Genomic DNA, 25,392 nt, shown 5'->3' with positions numbered 1-25,392 from the left:
ATGGCCACTCTGCCATGAAAACAAATATGATTGTCCCAGTGGGCAGAGCACAAACAGCAGTCTGCCAATGGCGCCCAGAGGAAGTGAACAGCACTATGGTCTCTCCCATTACTCTCCCATCGCAAGAGCCACGTCCCATGGCTCTAATGAGATGAAGGTCATTAGTAGTGGAAATGGCCATTTCCAAAACGGACAGTTCCGATCCTTAATTATGATTGGCTGAATCGTGTTGTGAAACTCGGCACAACCCCTCACGTTGACCACATTTCATTTTATATTATTGCACTCCAACAAATGGATACAAAAGTTACAGTTGCTGTGTCTTGACATTTATTGGCAAAGATTCTGATATGTTATTTTGTGAAATATATTTTTGGTGGAAGAATGATTGTTTATAAATGAATGATTACATTTCTCATTGCTGTGCATTTATTTTGTGAAATTGTGCCAGGTATACTATGTAGTAACCATTTTAGAACAGCAATAAGCCACTCGAGTCCACTACGCTGCACGTCATGCCTAACATTGCCCCTCAGCTGTTCTAAAATCACTAGAACCTACGGCTTCTCGGAGCTTATGCCGTAATTTGAAATATATACAAGACGCTTATGCTCTTTCTCTCTCTCTCTCTCTCTCTCTCTCTCTCTCTCTGTATCTATATTCTATATATCAGAATTATGAAGTTCCATGTAGCCAAGAAGAAGTTCAAGGAGACTCTGAGGCCTTACGATGTGAAGGATGTGATTGAGCAGTACTCAGCAGGCCACTTGGATATGCTGTGTCGAATCAAAAGCCTGCAGACCAGGTGAGTTATCCCTGGTGCCATGTTTCTGCAGGGAAGTATGTGTCGTGTGTATGGGAGTACAGGATATGCTTTGTAATACTGTTTTTCAATCTGTTTCAGTCTCATTTCACTCATTATAATTCACTTTAAATTTGCTCTGTCTCATTTACTTTGGTTAAATACTTGCATGTGAATTGAAGCGCACTGAGTGTGTGTCTGTCCGACTGTCTTTGTGTGTGTGTGTGTGTGTGTGTGTGTGTGTGTGTGTGTGTGTGTGTGTGTGTGTGTCCATGGGCAGTACTGTATGTATGTATGTACGTGTATGTTTGTTTGTATGTGTTGTTGTCTCACTCCATATCCCCACTCTCTCACTCAGGCTGGACACAATTGTAGGTCCTCCACAGTCCCTGGGCGGCAAAACCAAGACCTTTTCCTCCCCCTCCCTGCACTTGTATTACAGCCAGTCCAGGAGGAAGCACTCTGCCCCCGGGTCAGGCAGCCCCCCCACCCCCCCACCCCGTACCCAGCAGCTCCTTTAGACTGCATGCCCAACACTCAGACATGGCTGCCAAAGAGACCAAAGCCAAACAAACTGGGTTCTCTGACTTCACCACTTGACCATTTCATCACAGTGAACCTCATATACAGTAGAATCAATACAGTTCTAATATAGTACATTACCATGGGCAATGTATTTTAGTCTCATGTACCGTTCATTGCCATTTACCACTGTGCTTGAGGCTTAGGTAATCAAGAGGGTCAAGGCTTACCTATTGACCTTTGCTATCCATCGTTTGGGAGAAAAATAATTACCTGCAACACAAAAAGCTAGCCTAGCTCTGACTCTGCAGTTCAGGCAAGAGCCGTAATTTGAGAGGGAGAATTCCAGGTCCTATATGTACAGTCCTCAACTTCCCTAGCAGTCAGCAAATGTTCTCCGCAGTGCTGCCTTCAGTCCATGCACAGCTGCTGCATAGACTAAGGAAGGCATTAATGGATCATTATAATCATTTGTTTCTTTCCACCAACGTGTGCAAATGTGTCACAGACACAAGTAAAAGAGAGACCCAGATTGTCAGACTTTGGTCTCCTGATTGACCTGTGGATTGAGAAATAATTTGGACATGTTTTACCCTTAAGTCTCTCCTCATTTCAACTGCTTGAGTAAAACGTGAATGACTGACTGCTCATTAGAGGATGAACGTCAACTACATCTGAGTTTGATAATACTATGGGCTGTATTAATTCATTAACTTCAGTATTGATACTAACGCATACTCAATCCTAGCCCCTCTCCTTCCATCTGCAGGTGAATGGACAATAACAACGCTGCATTTGAGATGTTACTAGCTTTAGCGTTAGCGGAGAGTCTTGACCAGCTACAGTATGTGTACGTTAAGCACAGACTACGCTGTGACCACTTTAACTGGTTATCTGTAGTTGTGTAGTGTGCATCTTGTTTACTGTATACTTACTGATGATGACTCCCTCACTTCCTGCTTGATCTGTAGCTGCCTGGAGAACAGTTTGAACTGAACCGGAGTAGTTGTGTACATTATTTAAATAATGGAGCCAGTTGCAGTCTATACTTACAAAGGGTTTTCTGGCCTGCCCTCATAGGAAAACAATGAAAGGCTTTACTTTGAATTCTAAAATGGTCTTACATTTCAGCTATGATGGCGATAAGAATTCTCAATCCAGTGAAAATAATAAAAGGTTCAATACTCAGTTTGATATTCCAAATACATTTCAACCTTGTTCTAAGGAGAAGCCTTGAGAACTCTCTTATGAGGACAGGCCAAAAGATGCTCAGTGTGTAGTCTTATGTCCTTCCACTCATCTCCTTGTCTCTCTCCTCTCCTCTCATCACCTGTCCTCTCCTTTGCTTTCCTTTCCTGTCCTCTCCTCTTCTCCTCTCCTCCCTCCCCTCCCCTCTCCTCTCCTCTCCTCAAATCCCATCTCCTCTCTCCTCTCCTCTCCTCTCCTCTCCTCTCCTCTCCTCCCCCCTCCTCCTCTCATCCCCTATGTATTGTCCTCTTATTTTTCCTTTACTTGTACAAAGCCGACTCTTATGAGTTCCACTGACCTCCGCGTTGTGCCATTCCTCATGCAGGCTCGCCTCAGGCTTGGGGCCCCATCACAACCTGGGCGCCAAAACCAGGAACCTTTCCTCCCCCTCCTTGCACTTGTATTACAGCCAGGCCCGGAGGAAGCAGTCCGCCGTTGGGTCAGCATCCATCAGGCCCTCATACCCTTTCCCTGCACCCCTCTGGAGAGACTAGGAGAAGGGCCATTACTGACTTTATTCACATTCCGATATTTAAGTGCTATTCCCCGGAGACATGAAATGCTCGTTTGATTGGCTGGTGGGGTGGTTATTGATCCTGTATAAAGGGACACCTATGAAGAAGATCTGATTTCAAAAAAAATTTACCGTTCCATATCAGTGCTTTTTTGAGTGGCACAACCATTCAAAATGACTGTTGAACTAGCAATGGAATCATCTATACCTAAACAAGCTACGTAGCCATCACTATCATGGTCAGGACCAAAGTGGACCAACTTGTATAACAAACTGAACACGTTTGCTTCTTCTTAAACTGAACCACTTGTTACCTTTGTGTGCATAAAGGCATGACTATTGCCTACAGTGGCAACAGGGGGATAAGCAGGATAAGGCCACTCAAGGTATCCCGATATGTGTTATTAATAGATTCGGCGGAGGAGATTCCACTGGAGATTGCTCCACGCCGTTGAGTTTTTGAGGCGGCCATTATCCCTTACTTAGACTCTATTGGCAATCCCCAGAATAACACACAGTAAATATGTTGTTTGTCCCCAAAATATATGACTACTTATTGAGAGTCTCGATTGATATCTCTACCAATTAGTAACTGGTTTGGTAATGTTCTAAGGCCCTTATCCCATTCTCATCCGGAGGGGTAACTATTCACACCAAACATTGATGTTAAACTATTCTTCTGAGGATGCCATGCTAAAGATAAAATACTATACTGATTTCACATTGCACAAAGTTTAGGATATCTATTGAAACACAATTACTTCTGAGATACTGTACAGTGTGTGTAGGCCTATTTAATGTCTACAACAGAAAAGTTAAGTCATTGACATATGCTGGTGCATTCAATGAATAGAGTGAGTGTGGGTGTGCTACTTTGGGGGGTGAGTCAGTCTGGTATCTTTAGACATGGTTTCCCAGGAAATTCTGGTCCATTTACTACATGCCCCCTGTTCTCTTGCACCATATGATGAATATATAATAAAACCGGATATGAATATGTGTCATGTGATTGAACAGATTTCCTCTAACAAACTCAAATAGAGCTGTCAGATGCCAACTTATTTCACTAATGCCTCTTCCATGCTTTCTTTGTGTTAATAAGAATGGTGCTATATGTGTAAAATAAGCATACATCTAAATACATGTGCATCTGGTTACAGAAAATCGTTAACTCTTGCATGGCAGGGTTAACATCTGCATTTTGATTAACTTGTTTAATTATTTTCTCTTCAGATATCTAATCTCTTCCCCCCCCTTCTCTTTCTCTCTGTCTCTCTCTGCCTGTTGAATGTAAGCTTGTAAGCCTGTGTAGTAGAGTGGTTTGGTTTGTTGTAGCAATATGTAGTATGCTAACTCTTGATTGTCTTCCACTAACTGGATTCAGGTGTCCTCACTGGTGCACTCTGGTCAAAGGAAACCTCTGACAATAACACTTTGAGTACACTTCTCCATTTACAGTATCTCTGTAAAGTCCTCTTTGTGTCGTTTAGGGTGGATCAGATTCTGGGCAAAGGGCAGATACCAATGGACAGGAAAATGAGAGATAAGGTCCACCCAGAAGGAGACACGCTCGAGGATATGAGTATGCTTGGGCGAGTGTGCAAGGTGGAGAAACAGGTAACTCTAACTAATATGAGCACCCTTTATTATGGTTATGTGCAGTTATTCGCTTTCTGGTTATGTACAGTTCACATTACGTGATGGGAAATCACATGATTAGAAAATCCTTGATTCCTGCTCTGTTTCAATCCTCTCTTAAGATTCTGATACCATACTGGTAGAAATACATCCCACCCAGGTTTTTTGGAAATTTTGATTTAGTGGCGGCGACATCAAAGAGTGTCGCAACTCTCTCTTTCTATGGCTCTGCTGGTCTAGCAGAGCACACTGCATGCCCAGTCTCATCTACCTCGGCCGCTCTGGTGGCAGTCATAATTATCGGCGCCATCTAGAGTCAGTGACAGGTGCACAGTCCAATGAGCCTGCTTCATTAGTCTGCTCACTTTTAACTTCAAATGGAAATGTGCAGATTGTATTAATTATTATAACCCCTCAGTTTGACCTCCTCACACCTATTCCTTTAACACCTGTGCGTCTTGAACACTTCAGACATGATCAGGACTTTTGCCTATTAAAAGAAGGAAAGAGAGAGACAGAGATAAAGAACAGAGAGCTAAGACATATGCACACTCCCTGCCACAATTATCTTGCAAAAGTCCCCCAAAAAAGTTCTTGCCAGTATTTTCTGTTCGGGGTCTTTTTCTTTACAATGTACTGGAAAGCACAGGATCCTATATGATCCTATATTTGTTATTATGAACATGGCCCCTCTACTGTATGTCAAAACTCATGTGTGTTTCTGAATGCAGGTGCAGTCCATTGAGTCCAAGCTGGACTCGCTGCTGGACATCTACAGGCATGCCCTGCAGAAGGGCTCCTCCTCTGGCCTCACGTTGGCCTCGCTGCCCTTGTTCGAGCTGGAGCAGACGTCCGACTACCCCAGCTCTGTCCAGAGCTCGGAGCACGCCTTCCCCACGCCAGCCGCCCACCCGAGCCGCGGGGTGCTGCGCTCGCACAGCGCCAACCTGCCCCACGGCCTGCAGCTCATCCTGGCGCCGAGCGAACTGAGCCTGGGCGCCGGCCCGCCGGGCTACCCCACGTCGGCGTCCTCCTTCACGCCCTCGCCGTCGCCGCTTTTCCACGGCCCGTCGCCCTCGTCCGCCGACAGCAGCTTGTACCCCGGCTCGCCGCCCCCGATCCTCACGCCCGGCGCCCTCTCGGGCCAGCTGCAGTTCCCCAGCCTGGCCAGGCCCACGCCCACCATGCCCGTCACCTGTCCCACCACCGCGTCTCCCTCCACCGCCGCCGCCACCACCACCCTTCAGCTGCCCGCTGCGGTGGCCCCAGTTCCGGTGGCGGGGCGGCTGGTGGGGATGATCCCCGAGCTGGTGCCCGAGGGCGGGGTGGTTCAGGAGGACTCCCCCAGCGCGTGCCTGGCCACCAGGTCCACAGAGGTCAGCACAAACAGCAGCAGCAGCAGTGCAGAGCACCCTGGGAACGCTATCCGGCTCCGGAGCCGCGCTCCGCGGAGCCCCAAGGAAGACGGCTCCTGGAGGAGACACCTGAGCCTGGACGTGGACCCTCTCCTGCTGCTGCGGCCCGACGACGACGCCGCCTCCACGGACCGCAATCTGGGCAAGTCCCTGTCCGTGCAGAACCTCATGCTGCCGTCGAGCACAGACAGCAACCCCCCAGGCACCCCTCTCACGGGTGGCAGTGGCGGTGGTGGTGGTGGCAACAACAATAACAACGAGCACCACACAGGCCAAGAGGAGCCCCTGGCGAAATGGGGGGAGACAGAACTATTCATCGCAGACAGCAGCGAATTGAGCACGCCGACCCTGGGAACGTTCGACTTCCTCTCTCAGCAGAATACGGACCTGAGCTTTGTCTCTGAGCACTGAGACCGGGGGGGGGGGGGGGGGGGTTGGGACGGTGGTGAATGGGGGTGGTGAATGGGAAATCGGTTAGCTCTAGCTCAGATTTCCCTTAGTCTGCCTGCCAGGTCTGACTAAATGGACTCCTCTCGGGCTGTGATCAGCGCTATGATGTCAGTACCTGACATCGACTCTCCCCTGTTTTGTTCTCTGTTCTCATTTTCTGTTTGTTTCTTTCAGATTCGTTACTGTTGCCGTTGTTGGAGTTTTTTGTTGTTTTTTTTCGGTATGAGGAGAGTTGTTTGAGAGTTTTAGCAGTGCTCAATACTCTCAGTCTGTGTGGACTGAACTGACAAGGTTCCCCATTGTTTGTTTGTTTTTTTTGCTAATGAATACATATCACTGCATGGATTATTTCTTTGACAAATGAACAGAAAGGTATATGGAGGAACCTATGAGTGGTAGTGCTATCAGATGACAGGAAGGAGCAAAACCGAGAGGGACAAATTGAAGGCAACTGTAAGAGGTCTTATCGCAGGCGTGCATGAGCACTGCATGTTTCTGGGAAAAAAATGCAATTGTGCATTAGGCTGAAAGTATTTATGCACTCTTTTAAAAGCCCCCGGTATTAGCAACAAATTGGCATCATGTATCATTGTTAAGCGCTCCAAAACTTAATTTAGCTGTCATGCATGTTTTAGATTAAATGATAGCATTCAGAACAAAATAGGCAGGCCCAGTTTATGTATGTTAGTAGCTATTGTTGGTTTTTGGTATGACAATATGGACACTCCCATGTATACAGACAATGAAATCTATCCAACCTAACATTCAAGTTCAATTTCTCATCAGTCTCATCAGCTATTTTCCGATAAAAAAGGAGAAAACAACGTTTAACAACTTGCAACAAGTAGATGACAGCTGGCAGGGACATGGCCAACTAAGGTCTGGTTCATGAGCAGAGGTGAATTATTTCCCTCTGTAGATATAAACCCTCTTTGATTTGGGTGGAGGGCACCTTTTTGGACTTTTCTACACATTGGCAAGGGTGAACACCCACCCGAATCTGACTATGCCTCTTAAATGGTTGTTTGTTATTGATTGCAAGACACATCGCACACATGTCCATACTGAGATACACACCTCTGTCAACAGTTTCCTTATGGTGCTCGTCGGAATGTCATGTCAGATATTAATGTGGTACTATGGTACTCATCTAATGTTATTTTCACTCTTGAGAACTCACTGTTTGTCATTGACAACCTAAAGAATATTTGAATGTGAATGTATTGTCATTTGCATCTGTCTCTTTGGATTGAGGCATTGTCAATTGTACATCAGTGTGACAAAATGATTTTGAAACAAATGTCAAAAGTCATCTTATTGTGTTATTTATTGAACCTTTTTACATCTGGGACAAGAGAAGAACACATCAGTCTTAAACCTCTGACACCTGTAAAAGAGATTGAAAATGATCAAGGTGACTTCCATTCTTTGTGTAGTTTTCTGTAATGCATTTGAATGGTACAAAAGTGCTTTAGCTAAGCTGGCTAGCATTATACCCACAGAATGTAACGTGTACATCTTTAATTTAATATTTTGTATGTATATGTGACTTGCATAGATGTATTGACATACCACACTTTGCTTGAGTCAAAGTCTCTAAACGGATCAGTCAGTGCATTTGTTAGTGCACGACTTAGTATATAGAAGCACAAAATGTCCAAGGGTGAAGACCAAACCTGAAAATGTGATTGCAAACATTTTGGAAGGTCACACCACATTGAATTGTATTTAAAAATATATATATCATGGAAATCGTTCTGAAATGTGTTGCTCTGCTGACGAGGAGAAGCATCAAAGGAAAATCTCCTATTATCAGCGAATTCCCTTGTAGAACTAAACTTGGGTTGTCCGTGGACTCTCTAGAGGGTTTATTTACGTCAAGCCTGTCCGTAGGGTTGAGGCTGTAAAAGAACATTTAAAAACTAATACACCTATTTTACACTGATTTTAATATCTTTTGTTTAATTGTTCTGATATAAATTCTTTACTGTGCCTTTATGCATTTTATTATGATTACATATGAATATGATTATTTCTTTATCTTCCATAGCTGCATACCTACTAAAACAAATGGAGATAGTCTAGAGGTTCTGAAAAGTAGATGCCCTCAAGGTGCATACTTTTATCTGGCTGGCTGCAAACCTGGTACATGTTTATCATTTAAATCAGAATTTATTTTATTTTTTATCACTAATAATGTAATTTATCACACAAACTGGCCTTAAATTACAAGCTTGATAATGTTAACGTTCTATGTCATGCAGATTAATTTATTACAACAAAATATGTGCACATAACAGAGGAGACAAACACTCTGTGACTGAAAAAAAAAATGCAAAATGAAAAATTCAATAAAGAAACTTAAAACAATTTACTGTGTATTTTTTGTTAGCCTACATGTCAGTATCTGTGTACCATGAAGGGGGGAAATATGCATTTAGCTGTCGAATTATGAGCAAGGTCTACTGTACCTCTCAGAACATTAGGCTTTCCCTTACATGTTCCCTTACGCCAAAGGTCAGTAAAAGGTTAGCAAACCGGATGTGATGAGGTGTTAACAGCGTGTATGCACCATCTCCGCTACTGATGTTAAATAGCTCGAGAATCTGAATGGTTTATAATGTCTGATTGGGAAGACAACAATGATGCGGATGATGTCGTGAACGCAAAACCAGCAAAACCACCGGCATTCAAGAACTCTGAATGGCGACCTCGGCCCTCTGAAGGTAAAGAAAATGTATGTTTCGGAGTAAAGCGTGGCCAACAATCAGGAAGGAGCGACCAAGATGGTACCCAGTGGAGAAGCTGGAGGGACCAAGCTGACACGTGTAGTCGCGACTCAAGAAATGGTGAACGTGATACAAGCAGTAGGGGACGTAGTCAGCATGGAGGGAATACTTCAGGTTCATCCAACGTTATGTCCTTCACTGTGGATAATTCTGTGGTTGGACGAGTAATTGGTAAGTTGATAGTTCTGAAAGTTAAATAAGTTAGCTTTAGCCAACTACTGGCTGTCCTGTTAGCAGCTATTTAAGTTAACGTTAACCGCTAATGCTAGCCTTTTTTTAATTCTGTGAATTAAATGGCCTTTGCTTTATCACATAACGGTTTAATGAAGTTCAGTTGTACTGTTGCAAATGCAAGTTTCTAGGAATCTTATGTTGTGTGACTTGACAGGTCGAGGTGGAAGTAAAATACGCGAAATTGAAGAGTCAAGTGGAGCAAGAATTAAGGTAGCTGCTATCAACTAACGAGATGAACATTGCAGACAGTTGTGTTGCGTATTGCTGACCGTGTGGTTCTTGCTAGGAACATGATGAATTGCACGGTCTTATGCATATGTTCTTCACGAGTTTGAAGTTACTAGGGTATGACTTGCTCTCTGATATATTCCTTAGATCAACCGTGGCGATTCTGAGGGCGAAGTTGTGATCTTTGGTGATATCGACGTTCAACAGAAAGCCAAAGAGATAATTGATGACTTGATTTCAGACAATGGCCCAAGGTTTCGAGATGGTAACTTGGTGATATCTTCCTCTGACAAACTTTTTTTCACTCCCTAAAATGAACCAATATATTGTTGTACATTATGAAGAAATGTGGCACTAGATGTCACCAAGTTCAACATTTGAATTCAAGACATATCCTAAATCAATTGAAAATATTTGGTGAAGCGTCTCCATATGCACATCACTTTCACTGGCTTTCTGACTGATAAGATCCTCTATGGCTGCAGGATTGTACTCGGTACCCTTTTCATCAGATTACCCCTCCCCCTCCCCCCTCTCTCAGGGCCCAGAGCACCTGCCCCTGCCGGCAGAAATGGCTCCTGCTGGTCCTCTTCTGAGCTACAGCAGTCCGCCACAAAGTACTCAGAGCAGACTGAACGTATCGACTGGTTATCCATCAGAGAGAACAAGGAAAAGTATGCGATCATGAAATGGCAAGGTGAATGGGGCACTAGTTTTGCACAAGAGCGATAGGATGGGGGGGGCCCCCACCTATAAGCTTTCCTACTGTAGCTTCCTTGGGGGGACCCATTCACTCTAGCTGTCTGATTCTGTACCCCTACTGGATTGTTGTAATGTTTAAAGTAGTGTTGTGAATAAACTCCACTCAACTCAAATGTGAATTATGTGCTCAGGAAAATGAAGTGCAGTTTGCTGTCTTTAGCAGAGTTGAGAATGTAAATGCTCAAATATACTAAGGATTAATTTCCAGAGAAATATATATATATGTTACATGTCAGACTCGGAGCAGTGCAGAGACCATTGTGGAATACAAATATTTTTTGTCTCTTTTCTTGAAGAAAGAGTAATTCATCAAGGGATGGTCCTTGTTATAAAAGACAAACCTATTTATGTACAATTTAGTAATTGAATTGCAAGTTTGTTTGTAATCCATAATCACAAAGCAAAATTGAAAATGCTTGGCCCATATTTAGTGATCACTGATGTACAAAGCCCTTACTCTCTTTTCACCCTCTCTCACTCTGATTAAGACCTTCCTCCAATGAAAAAGGATTTTTACATAGAGGATCCAGCAGTTGCAGCTCGAACTGCAGAGGAGGTTGATGCTTGGCGGTGAGTTGATTCCATAACCAGTAAAAAAAAAGATACAGCAGGTTGATTTGTTTTGTCTCCTGTAAATTAAGTGTCACGTTTTCTCCAGTAGAGGGCACAAAGTTAAAATAATCTCAAGGATTGCAAGTGCCGTAGTTTGGCATGTTGACCAGCAGAGGTCCTCATCAACATGCACAGTATAGTGCCCCACATATAGGGCACTAGCACAGTAGATAGACAAGAGCAGTGGTCCCTAAACCTTTTCTTCAGAGGGCCAGTTCACTGTGCCTGGCTCTATAAGAGGGACACAGACTCTGGGTATGTCAGTAACAGTAAATATCGTAGTCCTGTGAACAGCAGTCAACCTTAGTTCAGTAATAATCCATTACATTCAATTAGGCTATTGCAATCTAATACCATTGTTAGCTGTTTATTTTGCCGTCATGGCATATCAACATCAAATGTAGTTCAACATGGAACTGGCTCAAATGAAATGATTGCCTACTAATAAAAAGACTAGCATTCCCAAAAGTATATTTTATTCAACATTTGTTTTATGAAGTGCTGGGGAAAAAAAACATCTGACCACCAGTCTACCTTTCTCACCTGGTGAGAACTCCGTCTTTGTATGAACATTCGGAGGAGCGAATAGAAAAAATATAAATAGTTATCCCAGATAGTTCCAGAAATATGACTTGAATAGAAGTTAGGCATATTAACTGTTATCTGATACCTTTTTAGAATACTTTGAGCACTGATGCAGTCAACATAGGCCTATCTCACGTTGTTGGCAAATAGGCCTACATTTCATTCAGTTTTCAATGGCAAACTTGAAACGGCACCTAAACAACCAGCAGTGGACAAAAAAAGAATTGCACATATTCAGTTCTGAAGTTCGACGTCAAGGGCCCATAATAGCTTTTTTCGTGAAAAAGACTTTTAGTAGCGCAGCTAGACGGTTTTTGCAATTGTACATTTTGTCTTTTAATCTTTGCTTTACTGATTGTAAAGCAAAATCTAAACTTTAACGCGTAATTACTGTAGCTGTGCAGCCAGATGATATATTTTAGGGTAACGTCTAGGCTTCCTGCGAAAAATATGAATTGATTAGATTGAGGCAACAAGTTAGTAGTAAGATGACCATCTTAAAGGCTATTCAGACTATCGAAAAAAATTATTTCATTTTACCGTCTGTGGAAAGCCATTGGACCCGGAAAGAGATTTACAGTATTATCTCATTATTACATCATCACTTAATAACTGAATACTGTTGTTTTAAGGAGGTGAGTTTGACGGGGCCAAATACTATATAGTACATGAGGTGGCGGACTGTATCCAGCCCACCGGCCTTAGTTTGGGAACCACTGGACTAGAGATTGAGGCATTTGTGCACAGTTTATTTGTTTCTTACTGTTAATTTCTGAATTTGTTTCTGTAACTTGTGAATTTGAAACATTTACGATGGTTTAGTGAAGGATTTGCTTTAGGTTGTATGGCTGCAATGAAATAGTAGGAATGTCTGTCCATTTCCCCGTTATGTGTTTGTTTGTAAGATGTAAGTACTGTAAGTAAGTTCAGTAAAACTGCACCTGCGGGAATTCCCTAACTTTCCCTTCTGCCTTCCGTTGTAGGAAAGAAAACAACAATATTTTCGTGGATGATCTGAAGGAGGAGGAGAAAAGGCCCATCCCACATCCAATCTGCACTTTTTTGGAGGCCTTCCTGCATTTTCCTGGGATCATGGAAAATATAGTCCGGGTGGGATTCGCCAAACCAACGCCCATACAGGTATACACAGTGATGTGAGAAGCTCCCACTCCTAGACTGCATTGTTATGTGCTATTCAGGTATGCAAAGAGCCACTGCTTACCTCCTCGCCACACACTCACACCCATCCCCCATCACCCCATAAACGGACCACTTCATCAACCCCACCCCGTTTCATCATGAGTGTGTTTTTCAACATTATGCAATGATTAGGTGTTCGAAATTAGGGCAAACAGTGTCAGGGCGTATTCACAGCAGGAAGGTCCGCTAGTTCACTTGCTTTGGTCCGGTCTTGCTTTTTTTTTTTTTTTTTTTGTGCTGTTCACTTTCACACTGATTAATTGCAACTGGACCAGAATTTATAAACAAAAACACATGTACTAAGGTCGTTCAACCATTGGCCGGTAAACATGTTGGTGGGGTAAAGAATAAGGAAGCCAAAGTCAAAGAGACTTTGCATAGCCTACTGTACTCGTTCTGATCATAGCAATATAGTTGTATACAGTTACAGCTTTCCAGAAGTGCTCGAGCGTCAAGACCGTTTGATGCAACATGAGTTTAACAATATCATGCTCGTAATTTTGCAACGACTAAGACGTGCAGCAAAACGGCTGAGAAGGAGCGCTCTCATTTGTGTCGAACATGCTACACTAACAGTAGGCCTACGGAAGACGGAACAGGTAGGAGATGCAAATTATTATTGCCCAAAAAGCGTTACTTGTACAGCTGTTGTGTGTCACTGAGCTATCCTACATTACCCATAATGCGTGAAAACTACTGGAGCTCGTCAAATCCAAAAAAAGGTAGATTTCTGCTATTGGGTCGGATCGAAGTCGGCTGCTTTCACACCATAAAGGAACCGCACCAGGGTTCGATAGGAACCGCTCCGAGACCCTCCTCAGCTGGGTCTCGGTCCGCTTGTTTGGTCCGCACCAGAGTTCGAGTGATTGCATTCACACCAGTCAAAAAGGTCCGAACCAAGAGTTTAGTTTTAATCGAACTAAACAAGGCAGGTGTGAATACGCCCATACAGTCAAAGGAAAGAACGGTATTTCCCGTGTAATGTTGACAGGTGCCTGAAAACAGGCAGCTGCATGAAAGGTGGGGCAGGTACTGTACATTTGCCAAAACAACTCCCATTCAGGTACATTATACACAGTGATGTGAGAACTCCTAGTCTAAGTGTAAGTATAGTCTGCATTGTAATGTGCTATGAAGGTATGCGAAGAGCCACTCCTTGCCTTCCCCCCCACCCCACCGCACCCCTATCACACACCACCTGATGACCAACTCTTTGCCTCATCATCTTTGTGTCCCAGATTAAGTATGACAAAGACTTTGGTCAGCATGTGTCCTATCTGTACATAGATACATGACCGATGGTTGTTAATGGACATTTGCCAAACCAACTCCCATACAGGTATACATAGCGACAGTGAGAAGCACCCTCTCCTAGACTCCATTGTTATGTGCTATGCAAGTATGCAAAGAACAACTCCTTGCCTCCTCCTCTCTATACACACACCACCACCCCATACATACGCCATTTCATCAACCCCACACCATTTCATTATGAGTGTGTTGTTGAACATATGCAATGATTAGGGCAAATGATGTCAAACTGTTGAAGGAAAGAACCGTTATTACTGTGTACATATTGAACGGTCCCCTGGAAACACCCTTTAATTGGCATTGGTTCAGGAGTGGTTTTAGTTCCAGGAACAACTGTCTTCCGAATTTACTGTAATATGTCAAATCATAGGTCCAGCAGATCATATTGTGGACTGTTGGAGAGTGTGGGTGACTAATCCTCGTTGAAGAGGCGGGTGGAGTTGGGTTTATGACTTCCTACTCACATGATGCCACACGCCCCCGCAGTGGTGGGTTTGAAGATGGTTTAATTGGCTGCCATTGTCCAACCTGCGTGGGTGGATGGCAGTGGGGTGACATTTTCATGCTGAGCAGACAAAGATTTCCCCTCTCAGAATGTGAAGGAATGGGTTTTTTTTTTGCCATTCATTCATGTCAGTTAACACTAACTTCTCACTTGTTAAGTTAAAGTTTACAATCCAAAATGACTGTACTTTAAAGTGTAAAATGCACATTGATAAGTACAATATTCCATGAACACTAACAGAACTTGCCGAAAATGGTGTTCGAATGGTGACTTTGAAATCGAATCTAGGTCATAATGGATCATAGTGTTTTTATTCAAAACATTTTGTAAAGGGACCATACAGTAATTTCCTTGACCATCATGCACACTGAGGAAGGTGCTAAGCCGAAATGCATCTGTGCAGTAAACACGTTTGTATGCAAAGTGCGGCTTTATTTCTTCTCTGATCTAACATATACCTTTGGCCAAGGCAAGCACTCATAAGAGACATAAGAGACTGAGTAAAGTCTGCTCCTACCACACAATTGCCCATCATGCCACGTTTTGTATCTCAATTACATGTATTCTGTATTCTTTACTGTATTCTTCCTTCGCTGTAGTCCCAGGCATGGCCCATAGTCTTGAAAGGTTTGGACTTGATCGGAATAGCCCAGACAGGCACGGGGAAGACCCTGGCCTACCTCCTGCCAGGATTCATCCACATGGATCAGCAGCCGCTGTAAGTATAGGTGACGAATGCACTTCTTCAGCAGTGTGATGATGTAGTGTAATTGGAAGTATTGTGATGGAAGGGGAAAAACCTTAGCGTCATCTCATACACTGCTGACATCATCGGTAATTACAGTACAGTTTGGTTTGATGGTAATTTTAAATCTGACGCATGAATTTCCCCTTGGGGATCAATAAGGTATCTATCTATCTATCTATCTATCTAACTCGGAAACACAGACCGAAATATGTTAACTTCCTGGGCAGTTACATATACCAGCGCATCTTTACACAACTTGAAGCCTTATTTTGTGTTTGTGTGTTTGCTTGTCTGCCTGCCTGCACGGGTCTGTATTTCTAGGGCAAGGGACAAACGCGATGGGCCTGGCATGTTGGTGCTGACACCGACTCGAGAGCTGGCCCTGCAGATTGAGACTGAATGTAACAAGTACAGCTACAAAGGCTTCAAGAGGTATCTGTTACTATCCAGCTGTTTTTGTAGTTTGTAATTTTGGAATTGCTGTTTTTAGGTTGCATAAAACTACTGAATAGGATTTGTCGTGTGTGTGTGTGTGTGTGTGTGTGTGTGTGTGTGTGTGTGTGTGTGTGTGTGTGTGTGTGTGTGTGTGTGTGTGTGTGTGTGTGTGTGTGTGTGTGTGTGTGTGTGTGTGTGTGTGTGTGTGTGTGTGTGTGTGTGTGTGTGTGTGTGTGTGTGTGTGTGTGTGTGTGTGTGTGTGTGTGTCTCTCCAAGTATTGTGTGTGTGTGTCTCTCTCCAAGTATTGCGGCACTGTGTCGGATCTCCGGCATGTTGCAGCTGTGGGGGAAATTTCCTCAGAAGAAAAAGTCGAGAAATTATAATAGATGAGTCATCATTTTTTGAGAAACCTTCCAATGGCAGCTCTCGCTTTCAACCTAACAAACGTGTTTAGCCACTCAAGATGCAGAGTAGGGCTAGATTTGACTGCACATGCTTGTAGCCACAGAAGACATCCTGCAGACAACTGAAAGTGTTGCGAGAGAGTGCGAGAGTTCTGGAGGGCAGTGGAGTATACAGTGTTTCTGTCACTCAACTGATAATCATGGATGGTGTCGTGAAATTACAGAGCATTAGGAAATGAAAACAAATAAATCTGCTAAATAAGATGTGCATAGTTGTTCATGTGGCTCTCAGTGACTAAAAGCTGCTTGGGATTTTTTTTGTTGTTGTTTTTTTTCTCATACAAGCAATATAGCCTTAGCATGCAGGGTAATGCAATGGAATATTGAAATGAATGCATTTGAAGTAGAATGAATTGTTTTATATTTGTGAATATCAGATGATGTTTTGACTGGAGACGTACTGTGGAAAGGGCTTTGAACTGAGACATACTGCCTATGTGCACCAACTCTTGGACTTGTTAACTCTAACCACTGGAAGATGCGTCTAGTTTGGTTATACTCGTTGAAAAACTATGACTGAGTCGATTCCAACATTATTGCTCAATATGCCAAACAACAGCTACTGTCAATATGTTGGCCATAGACCAGCACAGTGCAAATATGAACTCATTGATGTTCTTGGTATCAAAAGCGGCGTTGCATTTCATGGTTTGATCATTTACTCTTGTTTGTCGGTAGAAAGTGTTGAGTGGTAGCAACCGTTCCAAGAAGCCGCTCTTGTCATGTTGCCTACGTGGTGTGGTTTCACCGAATGACAAGTATTGCCCTTTCATCTCGCCATTCTCGTATAAATCTCTCAATACTATGGTCAATGTCTTCTTCAGCTAACCATGTGGGTTTGGCTCTCAGCCACTCAACTCATATGAAGAACTGGGACTGAGATATGGTTGATTCGGTTTAATGGCTCTGACGACAAACTGTTATGAACTAACTCTAACAGTTGTGAGTCATCTCAGTTGGGTGTGTATATTGAGTGGATCACAGCACTGGTCGTGGTGGCACCTTAGGATACGAGTAGCATGTGGCTTGTGGCATTTACCAGTCGTACCTAGGCAGTCAGTGAAGTAACTTGAGTGATTGTTGTACTTCTATTTAGATATTTGTCTTCTCAGTCCCCTATCTCACAACACTCCTTTTTTTGAGAAGGGGAGTGGATGCAGTGGCGAAAGCCAATGCCCTCTTCTTTTATCGATAATACTTGTGTATTGAACAATTTATTTTGCATTACTTCCAAACAACGTCAAACTTGGCATGACACTTGTGCCCATAGCAAGACACCTGCCATGTTTGAAATCAATTGGAGGAACGGTTAGAAAGTTATGCTAATAACAGACAGACATTCCTGTAATTTATACATAGGTGGGAGTGGTAAGCCTTTTTAGCTTCAAGATACATGAATAGAAATTTTGATTGTTTTATTTGATGGATCTGTTACCCACAGTCTCACTTAAGTAGTAATCCCCTTGTTGTTGTAAACACTCTGGCTTCTCATCGCCATCAATTATACCCTGTGCCTTTATGTGTCTGTGTGTTGAATCCACTCCCCAGTATCTGTATCTATGGCGGTGGAGATCGCAGGGCCCAGATCAAGATGGTGACCAGTGGTGTGGACATAGTCATCGCCACCCCTGGCCGGCTCAATGACCTGCAGATGAACAACCTGATCAACCTGCGCACCATCACCTATCTTGTGAGTGCTAGAGACAGTGGTGTGATGAGTCTTTTGAGTCTACTACATAAAAAAGATGGTGTGGGGGGGGGGGGGGGGGGGGCGGGGGAGTCTGTGATGGTGGTCGTTAGACACTCGTTGCCAAGAGCTTTGCTGTGTTGTAGTACAAATACTTCGTAATATAACATTATCTAAGTTTACACCTAGACATAGAAATAATTTTGTTTGAGGGAAAAAACTCACCAAATAAAAATCAACCAACATTCATTTGCCTTTGAAATGTTGCCTATCTTTTCCCACAGATATCTATCAGCAACTAGTGCTATCTAAATGTAATTGTACATGTAGACACTGGCGAAAGCTGCCAGTTTGAGATTGAATTACCTTAGCGCACAAACTCGCTCGTTCATTTGCTTTTTGGGGCATCATGACCAGGTCCATGCACCATCCCACTTTTCTACCTTTCCAACTTGCAGCAGGGAAAACCTTGAATGATGCACCAGAGCATTATAGACCTTGAAAGGTCTTGATTGGCATCATAACTACTGAAGTAAATCACCACTCATTAACAACTGAAGTGAAGATGATCACTTGTGAATAGTTAATGAGAGCAAATCTTGAATCAAAGAAGATGATTGCCAATGGATCCCTGAAGCTACATTATGTCGTTGGAATCCAACTATAGTGGGACGATGCAACTTTGTGTATCAAAGATGTGTCTAAACATGTCTAATAGTTGTCACTAAGACTGCTACAACTCTTCCCAGTGTTTATCTATAACCAATGACGTCTTGGGGAGATGAGTCAGCCCGTAATGAAGCCTGTGTCTCTTTCCACCATCTTGTCATTTTTGCATGTAGAAGTAATGCTGAATACAAAACAAACCCTAACCTACAGATTATTATCGACTCAGCTTTATTGAGTAAGGAGAGCTCCCTGCATGGAGCTACTGTGAACCGGAAACATGATTGTTTCCTCCTTCACTTTCAAATTACCACTAAAAAAGGGTGAATCTGAACAAATAACAGAGCTTTGTAGTCCACACACCAAATATATTTGGATCACTGCCATATGCATATTTAAAGCAGAAAACAACTTTAAGAAGCAGTAGAGTTGTGAGAGTGTAGGTGTTTTTTTTTGTTGTTGTTTTTTTCACAAACCAATCGCCAAAATCTGAGATTCATTTAATATATTAATAGTAGATTAATCAATTAATTGTGGCCCTTTTGTGTCTCTTGTTTGTGTTTGTGATGGTGGTTTACTAATCTGGGTGCAGGTTTTGGATGAGGCCGATCGGATGTTGGACATGGGTTTTGAGCCTCAGATCATGAAGATAATTCTGGACATTCGGCCTGACCGGCAGACGGTCATGACCAGGTATGCATGGGGCCCTCTTGTTACAAAAACACTTTCATTTCATTCAACAACGAACACTTATGACATCTTAACTGACTTTTTGGTGCTTGACAAACTTCTCAAACTCACTCATACAAGACACTCAAAGTCCCAGTTTAAAGAAAGGAGATGAGTCAGATAACAATGCACATCCCCACACACGCTGTTATAATGACAACCTTGGAGTGAACACACAAGGTCTGATATTGTCTTTGCAATAAACCATTACTGCCCATACTGCAAGCTTTAATCTTTGCTGGCTATCTCTTAACCTGTGGCAGGTTGAATTGGCCTGGCAGCAGAGCTGCACAAGCATAGTTTCAACCTTTAGCCTTATGTTGTGATTTAAACACTGTGCCCTAAGCTCTGGTATTAAAGATGCTCTCAAGAGTGTATACTGTATGTTTAACACTAGTACAACCAGGTGAGGGGGGGGGGGGAGCATGGATCGAACTAGATTGCAGGTGGAGTGATTGCTGATTTGTTTTTAGCAGGTCACCTTAACACATTGAACACTATCATTAAATACTACTAAAACCTGGGTTTGACCTTGAGTGTGAATGGGTCTATACAGATACAGCCTATACTACCTATACAGATTCAGCTCTGTAGGCATAATGCAGTTTTAAGTTCAAACTCTTCAATATCCACATGAAATTCTGTTCCTATCCTTAGATTGTCACTAATGGACATAAATGTAAAAAAAAAGTCTGTTTCTCCCTTCTTCAGTGCCACCTGGCCGCCAGGTGTGCGGCGTCTGGCCAAGTCCTACCTGAAGGACCCCATGATGGTGTACGTGGGCACGCTGGATCTGGCAGTACGTTACACTTGTGCTCTGTCTCTCCATCTTGATCATCAAACTGATGAGTGTACTTGCAAACATGCGTCTTATTTTTCTCTTTTGTTCTGTTGTTCTTTCTTTCTTTCGATCTTGATTTCATTAACACACTCTTTTCCCTCCTGATTTTATGTCCCTTTTTCCTTCCAACTTTCTTTCTCTCGATTCGACCATTTCTCTTACTCACTCACTCACTCACTTCCACACACTCTTCTCTCCCTCACTCTCTCTCCTTCTCCCTTTCCCTCCATCTCCTTACTTTTTATTTCTTTCTCTCTGTCTGTCTACTCTATAGGCTGTGAACACAGTCCAGCAGATAGTCCTCTTTGTTCAGGAAGAGGAGAAGAAGGCATACGTGTTTGACTTCATCGGCAACATGCAGCCTGAGGACAAGGCTCTGATCTTTGTGGGAAGAAAGGCAAAGTGAGTTCAGCTTGCACAAGCATGTCATGCTCTCCCTCATTTAAGTTTTGACGAAAATGAAAGAGGAACTGAAATCCATTCATTCCTATTGAAAAAGTTTCTGATCTGAAACATCGTCACTCTAGTGTCTTAGCCTCAGCATTTTTATTTTTAATCAGTCTATGAAACAGTCTCCCCCCATCCTGAAACTTGAAACTTAAGAGACTTCCTGTCCTTGTGTAATATTCCGGGAAATGGCATCTTTTCAGGAACCCGAAAGTCATCATTGCCGCCCAAACCAGAATGTTGGCATTGATCTCGCTCTTAAGTCATGCATGACTGGGGTGGCTGCAGCTAGTGGAATGAAGTTACTCTGCTGTTTGTGTTCTATGTTTGTTCTGTTGAAAATAATTAGCTTGTTCCGTTATTTCTATCTATTCGGTTGTTAAGTCCAACGTCACGGACCCAGCAGCTATTTTATGAAAAGAAGTTTTTTAGCGCAGCCAGACGGGTTTTGCTACTTGTAAACTTTGTCATCACCACTTTCGTTTTAGCGGTTTTAAAACAAAATCGCTCAACTTTAACAAAGTAATCACTGTAGCTATATGAAGAGCCAGATGATGAATGGGTAACATCCAGGCTTCCGCGAAAAAAATATAGATTTGATTAGGTTGAGGCAACAAGTCCGTAAAAAATGACAATTTTCTTAAAGGCTAGTCAGAATAGCGGAAAATAATAGTTTATTTTACTGTCTATGGAGAATAACATGTGAGTTTGAAAGCCGTTGGACCCGGAAAACTATTGATTATCCCATTATTACATCGTCACTTAAAAACCGAATATACATTTCTTGTGGGTCATCTGATTTTTAAACAAAAAAAGAGTTGTTGATGCCTAAATAATAGTCTACCACAAACCATTAAGCGCATTGTTCGGTTTCCTCTGAAAAATGAATGGATAATTGCTTGATTTATTGACATTTGACTTATTAATTCCTGACTGGCAGCCAGTGCTAGTTTTCCCCTAGGCTCATCACGCGTCATCTACTGTGCAACCGGTTTATCATGCAAATCATTTAGTTGGTTTATTTTTTATCTTTGTCGGTCATGTGCTTGTCATTCATCCATTCTATGCTGCTAACCTAGCCTAGTTTATTGTGCAAGTCCTATGTCTGAGAGAGTGCTTGTTTATGCAAATAATGTAGTTGGTTTACCTTTTTCTTTGTCTCTCTGTGCTTGTCATTCATTCATTCTATGCTGCTAACCTAGCCCAGTTTCTTGGCTAAGTCATAATTCTAAGAGAGTGTTTGTTGTTTTGTTGTTGTTTTTGTTTCTCATCGTGCTCCTCCCCACCAGCGTGGATGACCTCTCCAGTGACCTGTCTCTAAGAGGCACCGCTGTGCAGTCCCTCCATGGGGACCGAGAGCAGTGTGACCGCGAGGAGGCCCTGCAGGACTTCCGAGATGGTACGGTATGAATAGTACTTGGCATATGGGAAGAAAAATGCAGTCTGGATAGATTTTAGTCTTTTTTTCTGCATGTTGTGGCATGACATGGTAGACTTAAATGTGACCAATTTGTCTATTGAATTTGTATGGTGTGCTTCAGCAACCTGCTATTCGTAGTAGCGACATGCTAGTACACTGACTAACTTAACTGGCAAATAAACCTAAGACATACAGTATTTTTGGTTATCCAGCAGGTAGTACTGGGGCGGTTGTGGGATGGCACCTTTCCTAATTTAGCATAAACTGGCTGGCAGACACTACAAAAATAATCTCAATATACTATGTCTATATCTCCATCTTCATCTACAAAATCGAAGTATGAAAAGGCCAAACAAATAACAACATTTCAACATCATTTTGGTGGTGAGCTATGCAGACCTGTGGGGTATACTACGAATCTCGTTGAACATAACCAGGTTTTCTTTGGATAACCTGGATTGCTAAAAACGAAAGTCGCAATCAGAGTTGAGTGGTACTACGAAACTCACTCAAGGATGAATTTGTCCAACTAGGCTTTCAGCTAAGATCTGTGCGCGTTCTCGTGGTTGGGGTGACTTTGACCAATCGGGAAACGTGGAGACGCACAAGACAGCCTAGGTTAACCAACGATTACTTCCGCATGTATGAGCGGCAGAGAAATCTAGGGTGGTCTTTTTTAGTGTCTAACCCATAACATCAAAAAATCGATGGTCATCAAATATTGCATGGTGTGCACATCCATAGTAGTGACATATTTGCACACGCAACGTAGTTAAAAGCGCCTTCGAGTTTCAAAATGTTTGCAGAGGCGTGGCTGAACTTGTTCGAAGTATGACAGATTAGCACACGTGAGATAACTTTCAAGATAATGGATTGGTTAGAATTGGCCAGAGGGCGGTAGTTTTTCACGATTTGAGCTATAACTTAGCACATAACCTGCTCCCGACCAGGTTTGGTTGCGAGCATAAGATACCATGGTGATACAGCGACGCTAAAACAAATCCACTTTCGTATGACAGCATACCCTGGCTTTGAGCGCAACATACCTCGCTAACCCACTAATTGAGATTCGTAGTATACCCCACTGGACCCGAAACTGAAAAAGGCGAAGAGGCAACGGCAACGCCACTGCGTTGAGTTGACACAGATGCATAAATTAGGCTCACAGTAATTACCTCTGCCAAGGAGGTTATGTTTTCATCGGGGTCTGTCTGTCTCTAGCAAAATCGGTGTATAAGCCGCAGCAAATAGTTGTGAAATGATGGTAAGTTTGCTCTCTTTCTACATAATGCCCATGTAAGGTAGTAATGTAATGTTTATGTGCTGCCTGTTGCAGGTAATGTGCGTATACTGGTGGCCACAGACCTGGCGTCCAGGGGATTGGATGTCAGTGACATCACACACGTCTTCAACTTTGACTTTCCACGGAACATTGAAGAGTATGTTCATCGCGTGGGACGCACAGGTCGAGCAGGGTGAGGAGAGTGTGTGTGTGTGTGTGTGTGTGTGTGTGTGTTAGTGGTCTTTTGTTTGTGTGAGTTGGTATCTGCAGGTGTGAGTGAGTTGTTCCGAAAGAGGAGTGTCAAAATAAGAAAACTAACTAAACTACTTTAATGAGTCAGCCCCTCCTTGCTGCTGGTATGGGTATCACTCATGGTATGGTATAAATAGTGTTGGGCAGTATGACCAAGAGTATCAAGGTACCAAGGTATCACAGTATTATTTTTTATTATTTTTAAGATTTTGGTTGTTACTAGTGCTCTATAGGTTTGTATTTCATTCTACACAGACAAATAGTAAACGTGTTATCATGAATATATTGAAGGCTTTCTTAATGTACCCCTGATTTATAAAATAGTGCTTAGACCCATGTTTCTCTAAAAGTGGGGCATGTGGTTATGGAATTATATTTGTGCCATCTTCTTGAGTGTGCAATGATAATGTAGCAAGGGCATGAATTATATTTTCAAGATCATTTTTATCTGAGCAAACCACTATAATCAGTGCACACTCAACTCTGCACTGTACGCTGGCGACCCGGGTTCAATCCAGGATCCCACCCTTACTCTCCCACTCACTTCCTGTCATTCTCCACTGTCCTATCTCATTAAAGGCATTTTAAAAAAAAAAGTCGCCCTGAACTGTGTGCATCATCTCTCCATAGCCGCTCAGGTGTGTCTGTAACGCTGGTAACGAGAGATGACTGGAGCAAGGCAGCAGAGCTGATCAGCATTCTGGAAAGAGCGGGTCAGGTACGGTACTTTTAGCCCATAAGCAGAGTTGCTAGGCATCCGCCCTGTTGTTCCTTATTTGAGCATTACACACAACTGTTCTGGGGAGACTGTCGCACAAAACACAAGGAAATTAAAATGATGAATGCAAAAATTGCTTGTCTAACAGCAGTTTTTGTAGTGTATAATTAAGTCCCACCACATAATATTTGCCATTGTGCTTACTGAATACATGATTATTGAGATGAACTTGAACAGTGTTGCCAGTAAAAGAAGTGTTGGTCTTGAACTTGGATGGGATTACCCTTTCACTTTCTCATGTTAGCAGTAGCACTGATCATATTTGAGGGTTCATGGATCTCTGTGTTTGTGTTTTAGGAGGTTCCAGAGGAGTTGGTCTTGATGGCAGAACGGTTCGAGAAAAAGCAGAGAGAGAGGGCCATGAATCCTACACGAGGAGGGACAAGAGGAGGACCAGGAGGAGGAGGGCGTGGGGGAGGGAGAAGAGACAGAGATTTAACCTGGATCTAATCTACAGGTGTCAGTCTAATCACATCGTGTGTTTGAGGAGGTTTTGCCTATATCCATTCATGATGCAAACCACGGTGTATTAAGACTGTCCGGTTATTGGGTTAATTGGTAGCAGCTATCGTTCTAGGTTGCTGAACTGTGGACATTTTTAGAGTGGTTACCCTTGAACCTCTCATATGCTAGTGTCCTGGCAAAGTCAAATGGCTACGTTTTTCTAGACATCAAGAGTTCCAGGTGTTTGTTTGCTTGTAATAGCAGAGTATTATTTAAGTTATATTTTTTTACAAATCTGTTTAAATCGTTTTCTGTTGCCTTGTTCAAATAAAATGAACCACAGAAAAAAAGTCATCAACTGCATTTTATTGAGTATAAACAAT

General features: G+C 42.8%; 2 protein-coding genes across 2 annotated transcripts in view; both read left to right on the top strand.

The window, feature by feature from the left end:
• Positions 1–6,550, top strand: part of kcnq5a (potassium voltage-gated channel, KQT-like subfamily, member 5a) — a 146,942-nt gene extending 140,392 nt beyond the window's left edge. The window contains exons 12-14 of the mRNA XM_062519922.1: positions 674–805; positions 4,577–4,703; positions 5,456–6,550. Coding sequence (XP_062375906.1) covers positions 674–805; positions 4,577–4,703; positions 5,456–6,550 — 1,354 coding nt within the window. The remainder of the gene's footprint in view (positions 1–673; positions 806–4,576; positions 4,704–5,455) is intronic.
• A 2,566-nt stretch (positions 6,551–9,116) lies between these two features.
• ddx43 (DEAD (Asp-Glu-Ala-Asp) box polypeptide 43) lies at positions 9,117–25,361 on the top strand. The gene is made up of 16 exons (XM_062520019.1): positions 9,117–9,549; positions 9,767–9,822; positions 9,988–10,105; positions 10,382–10,537; positions 11,091–11,172; positions 12,783–12,939; positions 15,415–15,533; positions 15,885–15,995; positions 18,012–18,153; positions 19,409–19,509; positions 20,257–20,344; positions 20,661–20,788; positions 22,123–22,232; positions 23,590–23,728; positions 24,418–24,505; positions 24,863–25,361. The coding sequence occupies exons 1-16, from the start codon at positions 9,210–9,212 to the stop codon at positions 25,013–25,015; spliced, it is 2,088 nt and encodes a 695-aa protein (XP_062376003.1). The 5' UTR covers positions 9,117–9,209; the 3' UTR covers positions 25,016–25,361.
• Positions 25,362–25,392: the final 31 nt, after the last annotated feature.

Source organism: Sardina pilchardus, chromosome 18 (assembly GCF_963854185.1).
Source record: "Sardina pilchardus chromosome 18, fSarPil1.1, whole genome shotgun sequence".
Taxonomy (NCBI): domain Eukaryota; kingdom Metazoa; phylum Chordata; class Actinopteri; order Clupeiformes; family Clupeidae; genus Sardina; species Sardina pilchardus.
Note: the sequence above shows the minus strand (reverse complement) of the source record. Positions and strands in the feature narration are given on the sequence as shown.

Excerpts from the sequence above, each read along its gene's own strand:
- ddx43 (XM_062520019.1), top strand. The coding sequence starts at position 9,210 with ATGTCTGATTGGGAAGACAACAATGATGCGGATGATGTCGTGAACGCA. Across the intron at positions 10,538-11,090 it reads TGCGATCATGAAATGGCAAG|ACCTTCCTCCAATGAAAAAG; the intron begins GTGAATGGGGCA and ends ACTCTGATTAAG. Across the intron at positions 24,506-24,862 it reads TTCTGGAAAGAGCGGGTCAG|GAGGTTCCAGAGGAGTTGGT; the intron begins GTACGGTACTTT and ends TTTGTGTTTTAG.